The 25,683-nt window shown below is 41.2% G+C and overlaps 1 protein-coding gene across 2 annotated transcripts in view; it reads right to left on the bottom strand.

Annotated features, from left to right (window-relative positions):
- Positions 1-25,683, bottom strand: part of FTO (FTO alpha-ketoglutarate dependent dioxygenase) — a 299,722-nt gene that overhangs the window by 147,816 nt on the left and 126,223 nt on the right. The window contains exons 8-9 of one of the 2 annotated variants that reach the window (XM_069738571.1): positions 21,158-21,282; positions 16,296-16,448 (exon numbers count right to left, since the gene is read on the bottom strand). In XM_069738571.1, coding sequence (XP_069594672.1) covers positions 16,296-16,448; positions 21,158-21,282 — 278 coding nt within the window. The remainder of the gene's footprint in view (positions 1-16,295; positions 16,449-21,157; positions 21,283-25,683) is intronic. The other variant, XM_069738572.1, reaches the window with a different exon arrangement.

The raw sequence follows: 25,683 nt of genomic DNA, 5'->3' as shown, positions 1-25,683 counted from the left end.
CGAGAGCTCCTGTTTTTTCTATGACAGAGAGTTGTTTCCAGACATCTGTCAGTGGCTTATCTCTGTAAGAACAAAAGGATTGGCGGTCTGATATCGGATATGCCAGATACTTACCACCCGGGCCCCGATACACACTAGACAGCCAGCTAAACTCGGCCAAACTTTGCCTAATGTGTAAGGGGACCTTAAGGCCATATTCAGAAGTCCATTTTTTTTTAAGGTGCTGGATCCGACTTTCATCCACATCCACTTTTGGTCCGTGTGTCCGGTTTTACCTTCAGTGTGGCATTAGTTTTTCTCATATGCAAAAAAATAAATGGATGCCTGAATAAGGCTTTGGGGTCTCTTTACACATTAGCAGTTATAAATGCAAAGCTCTCGAATGACACATGGATGGCATCTTTTTTTTCCGCTGAACCAATGCATGACGTGTTAGGTCATTGACTTGAATCAAAAATGGACATGTCTGTTTTTTTTTTTGTCTTTTAGTACATGTTCGGACACAGACATTTGTACACCCCCATAGTTTAAAATGAGGATGTGTTCTATCTGTGAAAACATAAAAAGAACATGTAGATGAAAAATTAATGTCTAAACAATGTTTGGGTCAGGGGACGGATAAACCAATATACGTTTTTGGGAAGGAAATCTTTAACATGGCGACACCATGGGGTGGCAGTTTCGTAAGATGTGTATGCTATAGGCCCTTTGGTATCAGATGGACATGAAAAATAAAAAAAAATTGTAAAAAAGATAAATAAATGTTCTATTTGCTTAAAACCTATTAGGAAGTCCAGTACAAACTGTGATTCTCTCCGTACCTACTCATTCCAGGGGGATTACAGTTTCGAAGTCTTTCGGGGAACGTCAGCACACTACAATCATTCTTTTTTTCTTTTCTCGGTGTTGGAAAACACCAGTCGCCAAATGTTACTGTCAGAGGGCGGTTTAATTACCTTGGCACCCTCACTACCTCTAATCACCTGTCATTAGCAACAAGGCGGGCATCTGTTTGTGCGTCTGTCAGAAATGCCACCCTGGCTAAAGCCAAGGGGAGAGAGACATTTCCTGATGACTGAGACAGAGAAAAATCCCAGATGCGAGAAAAGGTCAGTACAAATGTGAAATAAGCAAAATGTAGATGCACTGTATTAGGGGCCGAGACTCCCTGTGAAATAACCTTTTCTGTTCTAAAATAGCCCCTTACAAGTGGCAAATATATATGAATAAAACTGGAAGACGTAATAAAAATTACATTTAAAAATATCTATAGGGCTCATTTGTGCAGCCAGAAAAAGATTTGGAGAATATTGCCCAAAATATTTTAATATGATGCAATTTAGATGATCTTAAAGTCAGAAAATGAAATATATGCCTTTTATGAGCAGATGTATATTTATGCCAAAATTTGCACCATTTTCTAGCTTAGAGGGCCTGGCTAACACTGAATACAACATTACTGTCTTTTAGGCATAGATGTTTTTAAAGGGAATAGGTCAGTTGATTCATGCTGCCCAAACCAAGGTACATTGTTTTGAGTCACTCGGCATCTCGGAAGTAATGTATTTTTGAAGATGCAGCTGGGTAGCATAGCCGGAGATGAAACTAGTCCGGCTCATCCCACAGCCGGCTCTTCCCAGCACTGCTACAGGTAATTGGGAGACCTGTCAATGTATATATGAGAGGGAGATCTGTTAATTAAAAGCTGCGATGCTGGGAAGAGCCGGCCAGGGACCATAGCCAGAGATGAGACTAGTCCAACTCTCCTCCCTGCTGGCTCTTCCCAGCACTTTTGCAGGAGATTAACAGGTTCTCCCTAAGTATACACAAGTGAGTGACCTGTCAATCGCCAGCTACAGTGCTGGGAAGAGCCGGCCAGAGACTATAGCTGGAGACCAGAATAGGCCGACTAAGCCCAAGCTGGCTCTTTAAAGGGAACCTGTCACCCCGAAAATCGCGGGTGAGGTAATCCCACCGGCATCAGGGGCTTATCTACAGCATTCTGTAATGCTGTAGATAAGCCCCCGATGTTACCTGAAAAAGAAAGAAAAAGACGTTAGATTATACTCACCCAGGGGCGGTCCCGCTGCTGGTCAGGTCGGATGGGCATCTCCGGTCCGCTCCTGCGCCTATCTTCTTTCCATGACGTCCTCTTCTGATCTTCAGCCACGGCTCCGGCGCAGGCGTACTTTGCTCTGCCCTCTTGAGGGCAGAGGATAGTACTGCAGTGCGCAGGCGCCGGAAAGGTCAGAGGCCCGGCGCCTGCGCACTGCAGTACTATCCTCTGCCCTCAACAGGGCAGAGCAAAGTACGCCTGCGCCGGAGCCGTGGCTGAAGATCAGAAGAAGACGTCATAGAAAGAAGATAGGAGGCGCCGGAGCGGACCGGAGACGCCCATCCGACCTGACCAGCAGCGGGACCGCCCCTGGGTGAGTATAATCTAACGTCTTTTTCTCCTTTTTCAGGTAACATCGGGGGCTTATCTACAGCATTACAGAATGCTGCAGATAAGCCCCTGATGCCGGTGGGATTACCTCACCCGCGATTTTCGGGGTGACAGGTTCCCTTTAAAGCACTGCTACAGGTGATTAGCAGGGTTTACCCAAATATACATGAGGAAGAGATTGGTTAATCACCAGCTGAGCTGCAGGAAGGTGCCTGCCGGGGATCTTAGCAAGAGTCAAACACAGGAAACTTCAGAGAATAATATGCATGGCTGCAATCATGCCGCCAGGGCAAAGGGCGCGGTATTCAGAGCGATGACTGTACCCGTGCTGGCTCCGCCCCAGTGACTGGATGCTGAATGCTGCCAGGAGGAATTAAGTTAATTTTCTCCCGGCAGCATTTAGATAAGTGCAGGTGCCGGGCAGGTTAATAATGCTATTAACTTGCAGATTAACCCCATATCTGCAGGTTAATAGCGGGTTTTTTTCTGGTGACAGGTTCTCTGTAAGGTGTGCTTGCTGCCTGCTGCTGAGAGTTCAGTGATGTGAGACTGCAAGTGCCGCTGCATTGATGCATATGGCAGATGATTACTGTGTAGATCAACATTTGCAGTTTCCCATCACTCATCTGTTTGCAGCAGAAAATAAACACAGCTCTGTGCAGGAGAGTTGAGCTCTGCTGGAACCAGCTAATGATGTAAAATCACATTGCAGCTATACTGATGTAGATGGCAGAAGATAAAATTGGTCAGGCAGGGTACTACAGAGGACCAGAGACACTACAGAAGCAAAAGGTGAATTCTACACTTAGATTAACTTACTGGTAAACACGGAGAAGTGGGGCTAGACAAGGGTACACAAGAGGGGAAGGGCCTGCAGCACCGTGGAAGCAAGTGCTTCTGGGAAGTGTAGATTTAGCAGTTCTCATTCAAGAGCAAAAGGAAGAGTATAAGGAGCATTCAGGTCAGAGCTCCCATGACACTACAGAGTAAGGGAACGCCAACTGCAGACTTGATATCTCTATTTCTGACCTATTCAACTAGTAAGTGCATCAACACAACGCTGCCAGAAAGTGTTAAGAGGTCAAAACTACCGACATACTCACCTTACCTTGATTATTATATATATATATATATATATATATATATATATATATATATATATATATATATATATATATATATATACACACACACACACACACACACACACACACACACACACACACACACACAGTACAGAGCAAAAGTTTGTACGCCTTATATGAAGATTTTTCTGTATTTTCATGACTATGAAAATTGTACATTCACACTGAAGGCATCAAAACTATGAATTAACACGTGTGGAATTATATACTTAAAAAAGTATGAAACAACTGAAATTATGTCTTATATTCTAGGTCCTTCAAAGTAGCCACCTTTTGCTTTGATGACTGCTTTGCACACTCTTGGCATTCTCTTGCCGAGCTTAGAGATAGTAGTTACTGGGAATGGTCTTCAAACAATCTTGAAGGAGCTCCCAGAGATGCTTAGCACTTGTTGGCCCTTTTGACTTCACTCTGCGGTCCAGCTCACCCCAAACCATCTCGATTGGGTTCAGGTCTGGTGACTGTGGAGGCATAGTCATCTGGCGTAGCACCCCATCACTCTCCTTCTTGGTCAAATAGCCTTTACACAGCCTGGAGGTGTGTTTGGGGTCATTATCCTGTTGAAAAACAAATGATGGTCCAACTAAACGCAAATCGGATGGAATAGCATGCTGGTTGAGTATGCCTTCAATTTTGAATAAATCCCCAACAGTGTCACCAGCAAAGCACCCCCACACATCACACCTCCTCCTCCATGCTTCATGGTGGGAACCAGGCATGTAGAATCCATCCATTCACCTTTTCTGCATCGCACAAAGACACGGTGGTTGGAACCAAAGATCTCAAATTTGGACTAACAAGACGAAAGCACAGATTTCCACTGGTCTAATGTCCATTCCTTGTGTTCTTTAGCCCAAACAAGTCTCTTCTGCTCGTTGCCTGTCCTTAGCAGTGGATTCCTAGCAGCTATTTTACCACGTAGGCCTGCTGCACAAAGTCTCCTCTTAACAGTTGCTGTAGAGATGTGTCTGCTGCTAGAACTCTGTGTGGCATTGACCTGGTCTCTAATCTGAGCTGCTTTTAACCTGTGATTTCTGAGGCTGGTGACTCGGATAAATTTACCCTCAGAAGCAGAGGTGACTCTTGGTTTTCCTTTCCTGGGGCGGTCCTCATGTGAGCCAGTTTCTTTGCAGCGCTTCATTGGTCTTGCAACTGCTCTTGCGGACACTTTAAAAGTTTTCCCAATTTTTCGGACTGACTGACCTTCATTTCTTAAAGTAATGATGGCTACTCGTTTTTCTTTACTTAGCTGCTTTTTTCTTTCCATAATACAAATTCTAACAGTCTATTCAGTAGGACTATCAGCTGTGTATCCACCATACTTCTGCACGACACAACTGATGGTCCCAACCCCATTTATAAGGCAAGAAATTCCACTTAATAAACCTGACAGGGCACACCTGTGAAGTGAAAACCATTCCCGGTGACTACCTCTTGAAGCTCATCAAGAGAATGCCAAGAGTGTGCAAAGCAGTCATCAAAGCAAAAGGTGGCTACTTTGAAGAACCTAGAATATAAGACATAATTTCAGTTTCTTTACACTTTTTTGTTAAGTATATAATTCCACATGTGTTAATTCATACTTTTGATGCCTTCAGTGTGAATTTACAATTTTTCATAGTCATGAAAATACAGAAAAATCTTTAAATCAAGGTGTGTCCAAACTTTTGGTCTGTACTGTATATACGCACAAATATTTATTAAAGTATTAACCAAAGGATAGTTGAGCTTCTGACCATTAGGATCACATGTAGACCATCGTTGATATGCCCACTGTTCTATTTATTGTATAGACAGAGAAGTCAATAGCATAATGGTCGTTACTGTGCATCACCTTTCCGTTAACACAGGGCCATCCATTCTCAGGATTGGAGACGATCCCACCAGTCAGACTATTACACATTACACTATTACACAATAAATATTGTTTGCGGCATAACCCTTCCTAAAAATGGAAATCAAATTGTGTCATCAACTGCATTACTCCAACATTGATGATCTCCAGATTTCACAATACAAACTGCATAAATTAATAAATAGATCTCGCAGTGTACTTACTTTGCGAATCCATAGCGGAATGACCATATATTACTGATACTATGATGAGAATTCTTTAAGTTCAGCTAAAGAGTGAAAAAAATCAAGAGTCCAAATGTATTCAATCATGCTAGGCTGGTGAAGACCAAGATTAAACTTTCATAAAAGGCATAGGTTTTCAAAGTGGATCAATATCAGAACTGTATATTCCTAATATTAAGATGAGAATGTTATAAGTCCAGCTAAAAAGTGATAGAAATCAGGAGTCCAAGTGTATTCAACCTGTGCCCACCCAGCCAGATTGACAGCTGCAGCTTGTATTGAACAGTGTGAGATCTCAGCAGGAGGGAGGGACACTGAGGAACTGTGAATTATGCTAGACTGGTGAATACTAAGGTTAAACTTTCATAAAGGGCATGGGTTTTTAACACCGATCCATATCATAACGACTGTATATTCCTAATGTTAGAATGAAAATTTTATAAATCCAGGTTAAAAAAAAAAGAGAAATCAGGTTGCCAAAAGAATTCAATCTCCACCCACGCAGACTGCCTTACAGATGCAGCTTGTATTGAACAGTGTGAGATCTCAGCAGCAGCTAGGAGGAGGGACACTGAGGAGCTATCAATCAGGCTAGGCTGGTGAAGAATAAGGTTAAATTATTTTAGAAAATACATGGGTTTTCAAAGTAAGTACACCGGTCTTATCAGATCTAAAAGATCTATTCACTGTGTGCAGTTTATGAAATTTAATGACAGAACCACAAGGCAATTTTAAACATATACCGTATATATATATATGGATGTGCATAATAAAGTATTTGTATGAAATGCCGATCTTGCAGCAACCTTGCGCAGTGCAAAAAAATGATGGCAACTAATGCCATAATGTAACTGTCCGTCCACACACGACTAATGGTGGCAAATTCTAGGGATATCAACCAGTTTTTGTTTTCTTGAAAAATTGCTTTCCCTCGATCATGTCCAGGTGAGTATTATATATGATAACATAAAAGGTTTACACCATGTCCTTCACCTCCATAGATTATTCTTCCTGCTGCCAAGAAGAAGCTGTAATATACTCAGAGCTGACACCAAGCAGAGCACCTCAGATAAGATGTATTTGTCGCTGATAAAGACAGATTGCCCCGGCATTCATTCTCAACGTGGCTACAGCAAATACATCACCGCGCTGCTGGCTCGGGGAGACAAAGGTTTCCATCCGCATCATTTGCTTGGCTATTATGAGCGGGACATTCTCATGATGTATAGCAGCAAAAAATCCAGCACAGCTGTTTGCTGGTAAAAGGCGCGCAGCAGAATACGGTGCAGTCTCCCGGAAGGTAATGCGTGGAGACAGCGCTGAAGAAACTCACCTGCTCCATCTACCATTAAACTGGCCAACCACTGCGCGTCTTATCGCCTCGCGACTGGGAGGCTCCAGATATAAAACAAAGTCTTGATGCATTTCAATTACACACTGACAAATATGACATATGGTCTATTACGTTTAACCATCATAAACCTTCTAATAAGTCTCGAATAAAAGCATACGCAACGCTAATTGGTTTTATTGGCATCTTGTTGATATTTATCGCAGGGCTTTGGTAAGGATCCAATTTGTAAAAATGGCCAAATTTGGTGGACACTCACCAGATGACTTGGGTGGTCATCTGGAGAGGCCAAAAATGACCAGGCCTCTCGCTTTATTTGAAAGCTAGCTTTTTTTGTGTGGTTCCCTGTGTTACGTGGATGACAGCAGCAGCTGTACCACCTAAGCGAGATAGATTGGATTTTCATAACCAGCTCCCCGAATTACTTTTTACCTTCAAAAGATAATTTATGAGCCGCTTGGGTGCCTTGGAGAGACAATATGCTAGGCTGTAAAATTAACTGTAACTGGCTTGTAGGGTTATAATTAACACCGGGAGGGAGGCAGGGGCATGTGGAGTAATTGATGTTGAAAGCTGGAAAATAAAAGGAGGAATGGCAGTGTTGTTAGTAAGCATGGTGCGTCAGAATCGACGTACGGCACTGGAAAGTTAATTACACATCAGATGTCTATTGATGGTTTCGGAATGGCCTAAAGAATGCCAAAACAAGCAGATAATGCTCCTTCCAAAACTTGACTGAAAGGACATTTAAAAAAAAAAAATCTATACAAGGAATCTATGTTTGCAAAAATATAAAACTTATGGCTCTTGGAAAAAGAAAAGGTCTCTGAGGTCCCAAATTAAGTTGATATTCCTATCTCGAACACTTATGGCATATCCACCAATGAAACCCGCAGCAGTAGAGCGGTGCAGCTAAGACAATCTCCTGCGCAGCTTAGCAACAATTTTGTATATCTGTAATAAAAAAACACAAAACAATCATATACAGTGGGGAAAATAACTATTTAATCCCTTGCTGAGTTTGTAAGTTTGCCCACTGACAAAGACATGGACAGTCAATAATTTTAAGGGTAGGTTAATTTTTACATTGAGAGATAGAATATAAAAATAAAATCCAGAAAATCACATTCTATAAATTATATAAATGTATTTGCATTTTGCAGTGAGAAATAAGTATTTGATCCCTCTAGCAAACAAGACTTAATACTTGGTGGCAAAAACCCTTGTTGACAAGCACAGCAGTCAGATGTTTTTTGTAGTTGATGATAAGGTTTGTGCATGTGTCAGGAGAAAATTTGGTCCAATTCTCAATGCCGAAAAATCTCTAAATCATTAGGATTTTGAAGCTGTCGCTTGGCAACTCAGAGCTTCAACTCCCTCCATAAGTTTTCTATGGGATTCAGGTCTGGAGACTGGCTAGGTCACTCCATGACCTTAATGCGCTTCTTTTTGAGCCACTCCTTTGTTGCTATGGCTGTATGTTTGGGTCATTGTCTTGCTGGAAGACACGTCCACGACCCATTTTTAATGTCCTGGTGGAGGGAAATAGGTTGTCACACAGGATTTTACGGTACATGGCCCCATCCATTCTCCCATTGATGTGGTGAAGTAATCATGTGCCTTTAGCAGAGAAACACCCCCAAAACATGTTTCTACCTCCATACTTGACAGTGGGGATGGTGTTCTTTGGGTAATAGGCAGCATTTCTCTTCCTCCAAACACGGCGAGTTGAGTTAATGCCAAAGAGCTCAATTTGTGTCTCATCTGACCACAGCACCTTCTCCCAATCACTCACAGAATCATCCAGGTGTTCATTCACAAAATTCAGATGGGCCTGCACATGTGCCTTCTTGAGCAGGGGGACCTTGCGGGCACTGCATAATTTTATACTATATATTACGGCGTAATGTGTTACCAATGGTTTTCTTAGTGACTGTGGTCTCAGCTCCCTTGAGATCATTAACAAGTTCCCTCCGCGTAGTTTTAGGCTGATCTCTCACCTTCCTCATGATCAACGATACCCCACGAGGTGAGATTTTGCATGGTGCCCCAGATTGATGTCGATTGACAGTCATTTTGTATTTCTTCCATTTTCTTACTATTGCACCAACAGTTGTCTCCTTCTCACCTAGCATCTTACTTTGGTTTTGTAGCCCATTCCAGCTTTGTCCAGGTCTATGATCTTGTCCTTGACATCCTTATAAAGCTCTTTGGTCTTGCTCACGCTGTAGAGGTTAGAGTCTGACTGATTGAGTCTGTGGACAGGAGTCTTTTATAAGGTAATGCAGGTAGCGTGTTGATTAGGAGCTTCTAACTTGTCTGTAGAAACCAGAACTCTTAATGGTTGTTAGGGGATCCAATACTTATTTCTCACAGCATAATGCAAATAAATTTATATAATTTATACAATGGATTTTATTTTTGATATTCTGTCTCTCAATGTTAAAACTAGCCTACCCTTAAAATTATAGACTGATCATGTCTTTGTCAGTAGGTAAACTTACAAAATCAGCAAGGGATCAAATACTTATTTCCCCCACTGTAAGCAGTAAACAGAAACGAGACGTAGGCTTCAGTCAAGATTATCTTAGCAAACTACAAAATCTATCCTTCTCTCGGGAACACTGCAGATACAGATGAAGCTTAATGTCACGAAAACTAACAAGAATGCCCGAGGAGAATGCGGGGACGAAGACATTAATGTAATTATACGCAGGTTCTTAAATCTATTCACCAGAGAATTAATGTTAGAATGGACTGAGAGTGGAGAAATCTGCCACAAGACACAATATACACAGGATTATTGGAGGTGCAATCTTCTCTTAGTGAACACCTTAGGACAGAGATTAAACAGCCCTTGACCTTATTCAAGGAAGACTGATGTTCTAGAGAAAGGATTGTACAAGGGGAATACAACATCTACAGTACTTATACTTCCGAATCAGAACCTAAGACACAAAGTTTGGAATGATGGAAGACCTAAGACAAGACATTGTAGCCCTTTCAATGTCACAGTTTCTGGTAACAACTAGTAATGAGTGAACGTGCTAGGACAAGGTGTTATCTGAGCATGCTCAGGTGCTAACTGAGTGTCTTCGGCGTGCTCAAATAATATGTTCGAGTTCCCGTGGCTGCATGTCTCGTGGCTGTCCGACAGCCACAACCTATGCAGGGATTGCCTAACAAACAGAAAAAAAATGAAACATGAAAGACAAAAAATGGAAATGGTCATAACAGACAGATTTAGATGGCGTAAGAAATGCTGATCGAAATAATTGTAAAATGTGAAGATGATTGACAGCTTTTCCAAAATCCTATATAGTAAAGTGCAGAAATAGACACCCTGCTCAATATACTGTAGATCATAGGCAACTGGATTTCAATACATTTTTATTGTTTTTTTTTAGATCATAGGCAACTAGTTTTCAATATATTTTTATTGGGCCTTTTAGATCATAGGCAATTGGTTTTCAATAAAACATTTTTTTAGATCAGAGGCAACTGAACAGATTTGCCACATGGGAATCCTAGAGCCAGTGGACAACCCCTGTGTGAGCCTTAATGGCCTCCATTAGCAGTTGTCACTTCAGAAAACCATTAAGGTGTTGTAGGGATTCACGCTCTCTGGTGGGCATTAGGCCTTAGGTAGTGTTCACACAGGCAACACAGTTTTTATTGATTTCCACAGGTTGCAAATCGCCAAAACAAACTCATACATAAATCACTAGCATTGACCAGGCACTAACTGAACAGAACAGTCTTTGGCTACTCAGACACAGCTGAGCTAGTCTCAGCCCGGTCAAAGAAAACAGCTATGATCCAACCTTACGATTCTCAGCTCCAAGACACCATCAGTCTGCTCTGCTTCACCAGCAGATCGACACTTTTGCTGGTCTCTCAAATACTCTACTTTGCTCAAGATCCAGTAGATGGACACTCCATCGGAAGACTGCCCCACAATGGAGCTACTTCCTACTTCTTAGCAAAACCCTACATGTGCATCTAATCAAGACCCTACAGAGCTGGGATTTAACCCAGTCCTTCACAGCTATGCCACAGTATTAACAAACATTACTAAAAAAAAAATGGGGCCATCATCGAACACTATGGTCTCTATCATCATAAGGTCACCTGAATAAAGATAGTTTCTTTCTTGATTTGGCATAAATATCATAATTTAGTAATTAATCAAATTAAAATAGGTGACAAATGTATTGTTTTGAAATTGGGAACATTCCATATACATGAAAATTATATTGTTGATATGTGGAGTTTACACTGTATGGAAAATACTGTATCAAACTGGAAAGCGCAGATATCAAGTCCGGGTTATTCACACGCCATTCAATAAGCTCAGTCAGAAACAAGACAATGGAGGCTCCAGTGATTCTGAGTGTTGATGCTGAATTAGGCTTACTGAAAGCTTTGCAAATTACAAAAAAGCCCAGGTGAAAGATTGGAAGAGTCACCAGGGGTCAGGAGAAGGTGGCAAAGTCAGATGGCAAAGAAGAGGTTGAAGGTCAGAAAAGGAGCAGGTCTGTCTGTCATCACCACCGATGTAAACTACGGATGAGAAGTCACATATCCTGAGCTCTTTCTCCATGGCGCTACTATTCATACTATATCCTTTTATTACATTTTTATGTACTATTTTCAACTTGCCCTTTTGGAGGTATCTGACCAACATAGTCTGTGCTTCATCTAATCTCAGATTTCCAAGTCTAAATGGTTGCATCAAGGCAGTTAAAGGGTCATTCCCGTCCCTGTCTTTCCTGTCTAAGAAGGGAACAACTAGGTCCCGGCTACTATTGGTGGGGATCCGAAAATATCCAAGTGAATTTGCGCTTCACCGTTTGCGTAACTCACCAACAATGAATGGGAGTTATACCATCAGAGCAGCACACATTGCTGTTTTTGTAACTCCGTTTCATTCATGTGAGAGTAACTCAAACAGCGTAGAGTAGCACAGCCATTTTTACAACCCAACCAATGGTGGCCGGGTCTTAGACGTGGATGTTCCCTTCGCGGCATTGAAAAGGTAACATGGGAATAGCCCTTTAAAAGGGTTACCCATCTTAGTAAATGATTGCTTATCATTAGATCTCCCACCACCTAATGATGATGACCACTGATAATAAAAATGGGCAAAACTTGACCCACCTATGCCGGAAATTGAGGCCGGTTCCATTCACGTGAATGAATTTACTGCTGAGGGAGACCAGGAATACTTCGATATAGAGGAAAAACTGGAAAAGGGGAGCAGCCCCTTGATTCTCAGGACTATTAAAGCTTATATCCGGGACTTCACAAAAAATGTATCTAAGCACTAACAGGCCTTTAATTGTTACTTAGCTGCTAATCTTGCCTTGCGCAGGCATGTACTACGGAGGACATAGAATGAACTTCAATCCAATATTGCGGCCAGCATGCAGCCAGCGGGTAAGGAAAGGGTGAATCAAACACCCAAAAACTCCGCCCATATGACCGAAAACCGGTCCCGCCAAATTCAGGTGACAGGTTCCATTTAAGGACCACCGAGCTATGACCTAAAGCAATCATTAATTTATGGCATATACTACTAAGATGGAACTACCCTTTTAAAAGAATTTGTCACCACATATTTGCCACCTAATCTGAGAGCAGCATGACGTAGAGAATGAGACCCTGATCCCAGTGATATGCCACTTACTGGGTTGCTTACTATAGACTTGATAAAAATCACTGTTTAATCAGAGGAGACTACTAAACCAGGTGCCATGTAGTCCTCCACATTTATGAGATCTGTATAACTCCACCACCACCACCTATTGGCAGCTTTCTGCCTATGCACAGCGCACACAGAAAGCAAGGATCTATCCAACGTGAATGGAGTCAGCTCTGTTATGTCCCATTAATGGAAACAAAGATCAGGCATATTGGATTCCAAACTTTTTTTTTGTCCCCAGGGTGATAGGTTGTTGCCATTAGTGCCATGTTAAAAGAGCCGCATTTGATCAGACTAGTTGTTAGAATGAAAAGATGACCAAGTGACATACACATAACTTTAACCCTAGATTAACTACAGAAAGGATGACAAATACCACACCATGCTCTTGAGGCTACCCGTGTAAGCCCAAGGCTACAAAAACATTGAGTCCTACACATCCGATCCTGTGTTGACTCTTTGTACCTCCCCTTTAAACATTCTTAAACACTTATCTTCTCTCAATCTCCTTTGTTCTTGGCTAAACCTGTCCAGGCCACCTAATCCCTCTTGTCTGCGGAAAAGTCTTTACCCACTTATCATTCTTTCATCAAGTTCTTGTGTTTTCAATACACTGGGACTAAGAAAACATCTTTGTCAAATAAGACTGTTGAGCAGACCAAGCAGTCAACAGCGAGATGCTTTCAAGATCAGCACAGATGGATGTCAAAAGGGGAAATATAGAACTTTCAGATCAATATTTTTACATAGCGCCTTAGGACCAGTACTATTGTATAACATACTGTGTTTGCAAGATTCCTGCGGACTTATAATTTCAGCCAGCAAGGGTCTTTAATACTCAAAATTAATATATGTAAAATAGCTTCTTGCTCAAAGTTTTATAAAGCTGATAAATCAATTTTGAGATTTTTTTCTATGTGAAACTTTTCTATATACAAAATGGTTAGACAGACCAAGTAATCAACACTTGTATACTTTCAAGATCAATACAGATGCATGTGAAAAATAGAAGTACTGGAGTAAATATATAGAGAGAGTTTTGGCTCTCCAGTAGCTGCCTGGACACGCACACAGTTTAATGTTAAAACAAAGAAAATATGAATTGTCTTTCATGAACTTTTTAGCTCCAAAAAGGAGGACAGCTTTCTTTAGCACAAATGAATAACAAAAACAGTCCTCTTTTTTTGGTTAAGGCAAAACAAATAAAATGGTCTAATCAATTTGCTGTCACAGGCATGTCTCAGTTTGTGACAGACTATCCACCATGAGCTGTCTTTCTCTAGTCCCAGCACAACATACCCCGCTGAGCTAACCCAGCTGCCTGTTATTACGCCTGTAAGGTTCGGCCTGGAGTATGGGACCAACATTTCCCACCCAGGCTCTTTTGGTCACCCCTACATCCCGGAGCCAAAATCCAGTCATAATAAAACCATCTCAGTAACCTATTATTAGTGCACTTTCTCCTTGGACTTATGTCACCGAGGCTACTCACCTCAATGACACACATCTGCCATCCAAGATCCTACCTCCTGTTTTCTTACAATATATATATATATATCTATATATATATAATTGTCTAAGGGTTTTTCCCTCTGTCTGTCTGTCCTGGAAATCCCGGCTCTCTGATTGGTCGAGGCCTGGCGGCATATATTACAGGGACATGCATATTCTAGAATACCCGATGCGTTAGAATCGGGCCACAATCTAGTATATATATATATATATATATATATATATATATATATATATACATATATATATACACACACACACACATGCCCGCACACAAACTTCTCAGCATTAAAATAGCAATATCAAAAGGAAGAGTCATGGTAGTATGAAAATCACAGGACATGTTGATGATCTGCATCTTGGCTGCTATCACTTACTCACCAGTTCAGTATAAAGGTCCAAAATGTATTCAAATTACTAAAAAGTCTAGAATGGTAGACAGTGGCAGTGGCTACATGTGCCACTCTCTCCTATGCCAGACTTTTTAGTGATTTGAACACATTTTGGACTTTTATACTGATCTGGTGAGTGTCATCACTTTCTTCATTATACAAATGTCTTCATCTTGGTTGAGCACACAGCTATAGCTGATGTATGATCAGTTCTACATTTAGCGGATATAACCACATCTTCCATGGTGCTGATCTTTTCTCTTTGTTATTATTGGTTATTCATGGCTCTCTGAGGAATATTCTGCCGCAATGAATGCACTTGGCCAAATCATCAAGATCCGCTGCTGACAGCTCCTTTTGCAATTTTCGACCAATGACGTCCCAGATATGCGCAAAGGTAAACAAGTCCGGAGACTTGGCAAAAAGTAGTAGAATGTTTAGGCTGGCATGAACGATGATATTTTAACAAAGATTAAAAATTATTTCACTTGACGAAGAAGCGTTCTGTTTACTCGCCTAGTTATTGACAGCCTTTTTATGTGGCACGATTATCGGGAAATGAGCCATACAAGGATTTTCAGCCAGTGTAAATGCACCAGAAGTATTGATTCAGAGATTGTAGATGCTCTTTATAGTTATTGTCCTATAGCTACCGATCATTGATAAATATGGTATATAGGGATTAGTTAGCCCTTAAATCCTTTCTTTTTTCTTCCAAACCTGACATTCTTATTGCCATTCACCAATTTTATGTACTGCTTTGGTTGCTCCCACTCTAGTTCACCTATATCAGTGTTTCCCAAACGCCAGTCCTCACGGACCTCACAGGTCATGTTTTCAGGATTTCTTTAGTATTGCGCAAGTAGTGGAAGTATCATCAAGGCATCAGGTATTGTCTCACCTGTGCAACACTATGGAAATCCTGAAAACATGACCCGTGGGGTCCGTGAGGACTGGAGTTTGGGAAATACTGACCTATATCCTTCATTTACTCGCATGGCCAAAACTATATACAATATATCATGCTCAGTGAGCTTTTCAGAATTAGATGTAACAAAACGTCTGGATCAAAGGATTAAACACTTGTCTGAATTTCTTATACGTAATCCTATGAACCGCTAAGTCAATGGACACGTGTTAGGGTTGGTTTCCTTAGAATACATTATATGCATGTTGTGAGATTTTTTTGCATAGGAAAGCGGATGACCAACATTATTTAAGAACTTACATTTGCAATCGGCATTTTTTTTTAAATAGCACATGTCTCATATTACATTTCCAGCTGCTGACCATCCCGATGTTTTAGGTGTCTTTCCTGCAGGTTACAAAGAAGGCCAAGGAAAGGGTCACGTAGTCAGTTGGGCGATACGTCTGTCACACTAATGTCACCCACCATAAACAAACTGAGCATAATGAGGAAGCTGTGGCCTGCTTCTTTTAACAAGTTGGCTTCGTCCTATTTATCCGACGTATCCCAAGTTGTTAAGAGAGTTTTAACATGATGACGAGACATTAGATCCTCCATGTAATATCGAAGTGTTGACCAACCTGATCATGACCTCAGAAACACATACCTGAAAGTCACAGGTGGCAATGCCAAAGACAAGCTGTGTACCAACATCATATCCATATACTGTCATAAAAGTTATACGGTTATTGTACCTACTTGGTGTGTATTAGGATGCATTTCTTGGGTTTTTTACGAGTCTTTTTAGCATTTTTAGAGGCATTTTGCTTTTTTAGCCTTTTAAGTTCTTTTGACATTTTAAACATGGATTTTTTAAGTCCTATACAGCAGCCAATGGTAAAAGTGCCATACCTAAAAACAAATGACTACATTTTAAAAAAAAAGTCTCCGTCTCCCAACGGTCACCCCCCCCCCCCAAAAAAAAAAAAAATTATAAGTGAATTTCAAAATACGGCAGAATTATATTCCTTTCACATTCAGCGACCGCGATGAAGGCGTGTTGGCCGGAGAAAGGATTAAGGGTCTGTTTACACGGACCAAACTTTTTAATATCATGAGTGATTGAACGTACTTGGCCTTTTGGGGTAAAAGAACCACACACATAGCAGAATCTGTTCGGATGATTGATGCACTGTCGGGGCATTTTTTCTCCTTTAAATCAGATCAAACAGTAGAGTAAGTTCATTTAATGGTGGTGACTAACTAAAAACAAAATGCGATGAGCCGACCAAGTATATGTAGATATTTCCCCAGAGATGACAGAGGCAGCTTGCATTTAGCACTAATTTTACTGGAGGTAATCTGGTAGATAACTATGTACAGTTGTGAGGTAAACGGGTCAGCCTCTTCCTTATAGATTTGCAGACAGGCAGGTTGTCAGTGCGGAATTGGCTGCTTTCAGGTTCTCTCTCTGTGGAGACCCTCACTCAGTTACACCTCTGTGGCTGAGCTGTTTTCTTCCCTCTGAGGCCACTTGCCCTCCCAGAAATGCAGTGAAAATCCTCTCACAATGGCGGCTGTGTGCTGCCTTCCCTTCTATCTCCCTGTGGCAGTGCTCAGATCCCTGTAGAGGCCTGTTTCCTGTCAGAGTCTCACATATCAGTCCTTCCTGCCATCACCATCCTTTTCTGACTGACTCAAATCCTACCGCCTCATAACAGTTAGCTCCTCCCCATAACGTGACTTTCCGAGAAGCAGTCATTGTTTGACTGCACTGTCAATACGCCTTCCCATAAAAGTCACTAAAAACTTTACCGATGTTGCCCACGTAAGAAAATTCACAAGACAAGCAAAGAAATGGGAATAACATAGGGAAAACCACATAAATTGTAAATGCATAAATAACGTAATAACAAAAATACTTCTATCTCAGAAACGTTATGTAATAGAGCAAAACTAAGCACATTTTTGGAATCAGCACATCAAACTCCATAAAACAGTCATATTATCTTTGCTGATGATTTTTTGTGTTGAACAGTGTAATGCATATGATCGATCACTGCTCGATGCAGGTTTATGGAATTGACAAATATTGTCTCATAAAAGTGAATAGAATGCGTGCTATCCTTCACACGTGCGATTTTTAGACCTTCATTCTCCGGATTATGTTGTTCCTACTGGTTGGACCACAAATGTTTTGAGTTGGTGCGAATTGATTAGCAGGACCTGGTCAATTCAGTTCCAGGCCGACTAATCAAAAGAAGAGCTGTGGATACAGTCAGGTAGGAGACACGTCTTAGGGTTTACGACAAGCGACCAGAGATGGGCCAAATCCTGCGAATCAATTTTCAATAGCTCTACTAGTGATCATACCTACGAGGATAGGCGATCAAAATTTTTGGTAAGAAAAAGTCCTTTATCCCTGCTGTTCTGATCGCATTAACTATACACTTGTACTGTTTTGGGGCAATATGACCCGACCCACTAAAATGTTGATTTTAGCTATTGTAAGTGTTTTATTTGAATACATATTTCATTATTAAACTGTATGTGAACACAGTTGTATAAATAAGGAACAATGGTGTGCACTCAGGTCAGGGACAAGTGAGGTGCTGGTAAACCGACCATGTGGCCCAATCAATAGTAGAGAAAATTACCGCACACTCAATACTGGTATAGTGCTTGAAAAAGGTATATGCCAATTTTATTCAGAGAAATAATACAAAAATGGTGGTTGCCACATAGGTAGAGGTAGACAATGAACCCGACGTTTCGACCCTCCCGGGTCTTATTCATGGGCTTACTCAAGTCCTTTGATATAAACGCATATAGGTGGCAGTAATGTGGGAAAAGCAAGCGATCCCTTACATATAAGACATGACCTGTCGGTAAAACCAGTAGGGGCTGCTGTCCCAGGTAGGAAAAGACTAAGTACAGGAGGGGCCGTAATATATCCAATGGGCCTGTGAGGAGTCCTGTATGGGGTCAGCGGCGCATCCCGCGCCTAGCTGTACTGTCCTGGAAGGATGCTGGAGCATGAATAAGACCCGGGAGGGTCGAAACGTTGGGTTCATTGTCTACCGCTACCTATGTGGCAACCACCATTTTTGTATTATTTCTCTGAATAAAATTGGCATATACCTTTTTCAAGCACTATACCAGTATTGAGTGTGCGGTAATTTTCTCTACTTGTGAACACAGTTGATCATAAACAAATGAAAAATTAAAATAAAACTTAATTTTTATTTAGATTTTTCAGAAATAGGATACACGAGCTGTTTGCAATCATGTTCGCTTTATAGCATTCCTAACCCAAATAACAGACATGCTTTAGATTTCTATTACTATAACATGAAATTTAACTAAATATAACTTTGTGTTAACATATTTTATAAAACAACAAATGAAAAATAATGAAAACTTCAGTTTTTCTTTTTTATCTCTAAAAAGGATGAACAGGTTCATGCATTTTTACATTGAACACAATAATAAAACAGATGACATTTACATAGATATTTTGCACACCCAGCATATGTAAGATTTGTTTTATTGTCACAAGAAGATGGACAGAAGCTACATCTTTTCCTGTTTGGCTGGTAGCTGTGCTGGTGGAGGCCGAGGAGTCCCTTTCTTGAGAATGAAGCTGGACACTTCACAATGGCTGCTGCTCCTTCATTTATAAGCTTCATGTGTACCAACTCAAGTGAAGCTCAATTTTTGTGTTTTTCCTTTGTATTATTGCATTCTGTGCAAGCCAGGGTGTGGCCTCCCTCTTTCTGAGCTAGAGACTATATATAAGGCTTCACCAGACTGGTGTTTCACTGGTTGGGCCCCGGTTCTTTTGTCTGCCTTTATTCACACTGAGGTCAACATTGACACATGATAAGCTTTTAATATTAGACAGTGTAGGACCGTCCCGATCAGAGTCACCTTGTCGTGGTGGGATGGCTTTTATGCTATTTTTGATCAAAAACAGAATTACTAAAAACTCTTATTTAAATGCACTTTTTGTTTTTTTTTACTTAGTTAAAGCAAGGTTTTTTCTCATTTTTTCTCTTGTAGGTTTTATATGTTTTATGGCCAATGTGAACATGCGCTTATAAGCTGCATGCGTACCAACTCAAGCTCAATTTTTATGGCTTTTCCTTCACTTCTGGGGTTTAACTTTTCTCGCTTTGATATACTGCCTAACTAGGGATTTTCCGAATTCTTCAATACAAATTCTTCTTTTATGCAGCTTATTTCAACTCCATAAAACAAATGCGTTGTATGCCGAAACATCCAGAATGTTGTAAAATATTATCATTGGCCAACGATTAGTTTTGCATTTGCATGTGTATAATGATATTGCTTGATCTAGTGTGTCAACGGCCCCTTTTGCGGCATTAAAATCTAATATAATGTCCGGCTTTCTGTCTTCTCGATTACTTATTGCATTGTCATGGTGCATTGTGCTCATTAGAATTACATGTTTATTTTTTTGGGGAACGAAAGACACAACTGTTGTATCTCCAGTAAAGTAAAAAGTAGAACTATACACATCTCTTTTACTAAGGATACCTTGCGGCAGTTCTGCCTTGTTTTTCCTTATAGTACCCAGAATGGTAAGTTGTCTTTTTCGCAACATCTGGCCCAGTTGGTAGGATGTGAAAAAGTTGTCACATGTGACATTTTGTCCTTTCAGTCCATGAGTCAAGTCGAAAACAACTCGCATACCTTAACTTTTTTCAGCTCTTTCTCCAGCGTTTCTTCCTGTATACACTTGAGCGTTTACAACGTATGAACTTTCGCTGTCACAAAGTGTCCAGATCTTGATGTTGCACTTTACTGGCCTACTCGGTATGTATTGTCTGGACAGCCACCTACCTTGGAATGCCACCAGTTGTTCATTGACAGTTACAGCTTCACCAATTTATATAATTTTGGTAGAATCTCTACCCATTCCAAACATTTCTAATAAGGGCTAGTTTATCTTTAGTTCTTCTTTCAATTGGACCTGTTTTATTATCAAACCTCAGTACTCTAGAAATCTCATGAAACCTTTCAAGAGGCATTGTAGCTCTAAATATGTGGCGACCAGTTTTGGAATTCCACAAACTTTTAGTTGATTCACCATAAGATTTGTATACTCCTGCTAAATGAAGTAAACCAATAGAAGCATTTAGAGCTGTCACATCTAATTTGTTCCATTTATCACCATAAACTCGTTGTCCCTCTATATTTGTCATTTGTATTATAATAATATGTTAATCATAATAATTGAATAACGAGATGAAGTACACAGGAAAACAAGTACATTTTGCAGGCAGAAATAATTAGAGACCTGTTGAATAGTGTAAAATGTTATGGGGTCATATTGACCCCAACAGTACAAGTGTAACAATCAGCGTGTAGCAAAAAGTAGATAAAAAAAAACAACACTCATGGTAAGAACCCCTCAAATGAGGAAAAGTCAAATGATAAGTTTTAGATCTGCATAATAAATAATCTGCAGGGTCTCAACTTTCATTTCGGGTCATTTGGACCCGAACAGCAGGGTTAAATACACTATCTCCATTTACAAACTAATAAGGTATATACAGAGATTAAATTCCAGAATTATTCTTCATTGTCAATCTCACCTCTTTCTCCATTCAAGCCGCAGGTCTTGGCGCTCGGCTAGTAATGGCGTAATGCACTGGAGTATTTTGTACTTGTCCTCCCCAGTCCAGCCGTCTTTTTCAAGCTCTTTTAGCAATAGGCTGGTCTGCGCAGCAATTAGATAAAGGGGGAAAGAAGGGGAAACACGTAAAATTAATAAAAAAGCTCATAGGCAAATGAGGACAGTAAATCAATATATTTTCATTATTACTATTGCATGTTTGCCAGTTAATCAATATGGGAAATGATGACCGAAAATGGTCACCATATATTTGGACTTTAGTCAATATATGCGTCACATAAAACAAGCCATAAAAGAGTATGGTTTAACTCATTTGCAACCTAAGTTACTCGCCAAGCGCACAAGATTTGATATAAACTACGTACGTTGTATATAACACTATAAACACAAATGCGCAAACACTATAATCCTATACAGAAAAAATATGTATCAAACAATTCCATTTCTTCCGTGTTTTTAACTCAGTCTTTTAATTCTTTTTCAACATGGATACCCATTCCACAACTTTTGTAATACTCAGATTATAACATAAATAATTTATAACAAATGGGATCGTAAAGACCAAAGAAAGGAATTGATTAAATACAACTATACCAAAAGGGATCCAAGGACCCAAATAACTCAGCCTTTCTCTAATGGGTATTAACACATACATTTTTTATTCACACTACCTTAACCCCTTAAAAACCAAGACAAAAAGGACAATTATTTTTGTCCCTCTGCTATATATTTTTTTTATTTCTCCATGGACGTGGCTATATGTTGTCTTTATGTTGGACAAATTCTATTATTTTTAGAGCCGTTTTGGAGTTACATATAAATTACTTTGAAATTCATGTAATTTTTCTTTGGCGACGCAAATGCTATTTTTTGGCTTTCTTTTTTGGATTACATTTCTAATATTCATGTTTCAAGCCAAGAATTGAGTGAATTTTCCAGGTTATTACAGTCGCGTAGATAACTGAAAAGAGTAGGTTTTATTTTTTCTTCTTACATGAATATAATAAAAAAAGTATCTTCCACTAAAAAAATAGAGTTTTTCATATTTTTGTCATTTGTATTACTTTTCCTACTACAGATTTTTACACTTTTATTTGTATATGTTGTTTTACATTATATTTCCTCAGAGATCATCAAAGATCTTTTTTTTTCCTTTACTGATCATTTTTTCACAGTGTAACAGAGACATCAATACAAGCCAAATTACAGGGGAAAAGCAGCTTCCCTCAGTGGCATAAGTCATTGGCAGAGCTCAGCTAAGTCTGCCAGGACCCAGCAGATTAGCTATACCGGCATGCACCAAAGGCCATAGTCACGCTCGCGCCCAGACTGGTTGGCGCAGGCGTGCGGGGGTGTGGCCCCACTGGGCCACAGACCAGACTACCCTGGAAGGGGTGTAACTAAGTAGCTTCCTTGGTCAGGTCAGACTTGTGCGGCAGGAAGCTACCAGGTACCACTCCAGGGTGGTGTCTGGCTGTGGCTGCTGATCCCACCGGGGAACAGAACATAGACAAGCAAGCAGGCATGGCTGGCACACTGGCAGACAGGCGGGCAAGGCTGGGACACAGGCAGGCGAACGGGTACAACAGAGACAGTGGCAGGCAGGCGGGCATGGCTGGCTCTCTGGTTGGCAGACAGGTACGGCTAGAAGAACCGGTAGGTAGCGGTCTGCAGGCAGGTATGTTAAACAGGTAAGAACCTGTTCAGACAGGAGGACTTAAGAATAGGTAAAGAAAGACCACAAGAGCGGATGCAGAGCGAAAGCACAGGAGCTAGAGCCAAGAATTGATATGCAGGAGGCGGAGCCAAGAGCAGGAGGCGGAGCCAAGTGCAGAAACGCAGGAGGCAGAGCCAAGAGAAAAAGGCGGAGCCACGTGCAGAAACACAGTAGGCGGAGCCAAGTGCAGAAACGCAGGAGGCGGAGAGAAGAGCAAGAGACGTAGAACCGCAAGGAGCGGAGCCAGGTAGAACCGCAAGGAGCGAAGCCGCAGAGCAAAGCCACAGAGTGCAGAGCAAAGTTACAGAGAGCAGAACTGAGAGCAAAGCCACAGAGTGCAGAGCTGAGAGCAGAACAAAGTCAGAGTGCAGGGCTGAGTGCAGAGCAAGACACAGAGTGCAGAGCTGAGAGCAAAGCCACAGAGTGCAGAGCTGAGCAAAGTCAGAGTGCAGAGCAAGACAGAGTGCAGAGCGCAGAACAAAACCACAGAGAGCAGAGCAAGGTCACAGAATGCAGAGCAAGGAGCAAAGCAAGGTCGCAGAGAGCAGAGCAAAGCAAGACACAGAGTACGCACAGCAGGGAATGGAATCCAAGGCAGGGATACAAACGGACACAGGAACAGGTCAAGGCTAAGACAAAGTCAGGAACAGGACAAGGCACAAAGACATGGACACAAGCCAGGGTTCGACACCCCTCTGGATGGCGGACATAGGCCAGGGTACAACGCCCCTCTGGGTGGCTACAAAAAACAAACCAGGGTACAACGCCCCCCTGGGTGGCCGACACGAGAGTAAAAGAGACAGGGCCTTGCACCTCAGCAGCTAAGAACTGACTGAGGGAGTAAGTTGCACAGGCCCCCACCAATGGGTGGGGATGTCTTAAATACAGGAAGCCTCATGGCAGTTGGCCGGGCATACCTTAGCAAGGTGCACGCAGTCTCAATAAGACACAGGAGTTTCCGGCGCCGCCCCCCTATGCACACAGACAGAGCATGCACAGAGCAAGCAGCAGACATGACGCACACAGCATGGAGCTGGCAGCAGAGAGAAGTCACAAGATGGCCCAGAGAAGTGAGTTGAGTGTAATGCAGGTGGGGGATGGGAGGCCATGCAGTAATGCCAGCAGGGTTGTTACAGCCATGTTCACACATTGAGTACTTGGTCAGTATTTTACATCAGTATTTGTAATACAAAACCAGGAGAGGAACAATCAGAGGAAAAGTATAATAGAAACACATCACCACTTCTGCATTTATGACCCACTAGTAATTTTGGCTTACAAATACCGATGTAAAATACTGACCAAATACTAAACATGTAAATGTGGCCTAATGATCATGATCGTCAGGTCATAAAAAAAGGACTAACAATGCTTCATTACGCTGCACAGCGAAACAGAAGACAGAAGCAGTAATAAACCGCTTCAGTCTTCTCTTGAGAGTTTCCAGTTTTAGCAAGGTGCAGCAAATTTACAATAGCATGGGGTTAAAGTTCAGGACCAAACATCGTAAATTTACATTTAGTCATTATAAGGTTAAAATATTGACAGTGAATTGGGTCAAAAGTGAGTTAATATTGCAGTGTCCTGCGTGTGTTGGTTTTTAGTCTCTGATATGTATTACTGTCTGTATTAGTGGCAATGAACATATCATCAGCGAACAAACATCAGGACCGCCTGCTTTATGGAGATAAAATGTATGCTTTAAATACCAGCAAGGCTGGGTCACTGGGCCCTTTTGGTAGGTTTGTTGTATTTATATGAAATCATAGCCTGGTCTTTTCTGTAGACCAGAATGCCAACCTGGATGATTAAAAAACAAGACAAAAGTAGAATCAACACCTTGGAAATGCGGTGCTGGAGAAGGACGTTATACAGTCATAGCCAAAAGTATTCACACCCCTGCAATTCGTCAGAAAATACTCAGTTTCTTCCTGAAAATGATTGCAAACACAAATTCTTTGGTATTATTATCTTCGATTAATTTGTCTTAAATGAAAAAACACAAAAGAGAATGAAGCAAAAAGCAAAACATTGATCATTTCACACAAAACTCCAAAAATGGGCCAGACAAAAGTATTGGCACCCTCAGCCTAATACTTTGTTGCACAAACTTTAGTCAAAATAACTCTGAACAACCGCTTCCAGTAACCATCAATGAGTTTCTTACAATGCTCTGCTGGAATTTTAGACCATTCTTCTTTGGCAAACTGCCCCAGGTCCCTGATATTTGAAGGGTGCCTTCTCCAAACTGCCATTTTTAGATCTCTCCACAGGTGTTCTATGGGATTCAGGTCTGGACTCATTGCTGGCCACCTTAGAAGTCTCCAGTGCTTTCTCTCAAACCATTTTCTAGTGCTTTTTGAAGTGTGTTTTGGGTCATTGTCCTGCTGGAAGACCCATGACCTCTGAGGGAGACCCAGATTTCTCACACTGGGCCCTACATTATGCTGCAAAATTTGTTGTAGTCTTCAGACTTCATAATGCAACGCACACAGTCAAGCAGTCCAGTGCCAGAGACAGCAAAGCAACCCCAGGACATCAGGGAACCCCCGCCATGTTTGACTGTAGGGACCGTGTTCTTTTCTTTGAATGCCTCTTTTTTTCTCCTGTAAACTCTATGTTGATGCCTTTTCCCAAAAAGCTCTACTTTTGTCTCATCTAACCAGAGAACATTCTTCCAAAACGTTTTAGGCCTTTTCAGGTAAGTTTTGGCAAACTCCAGTCTGGCTTTTTTATGTCTCGGGGTAAGAAGTGGGGTCTTCCTGGGT

Source organism: Ranitomeya imitator, chromosome 9 (assembly GCF_032444005.1).
Source record: "Ranitomeya imitator isolate aRanImi1 chromosome 9, aRanImi1.pri, whole genome shotgun sequence".
NCBI lineage: Eukaryota > Metazoa > Chordata > Amphibia > Anura > Dendrobatidae > Ranitomeya > Ranitomeya imitator.
This window is presented reverse-complemented; position numbering and strand designations above follow the sequence as displayed.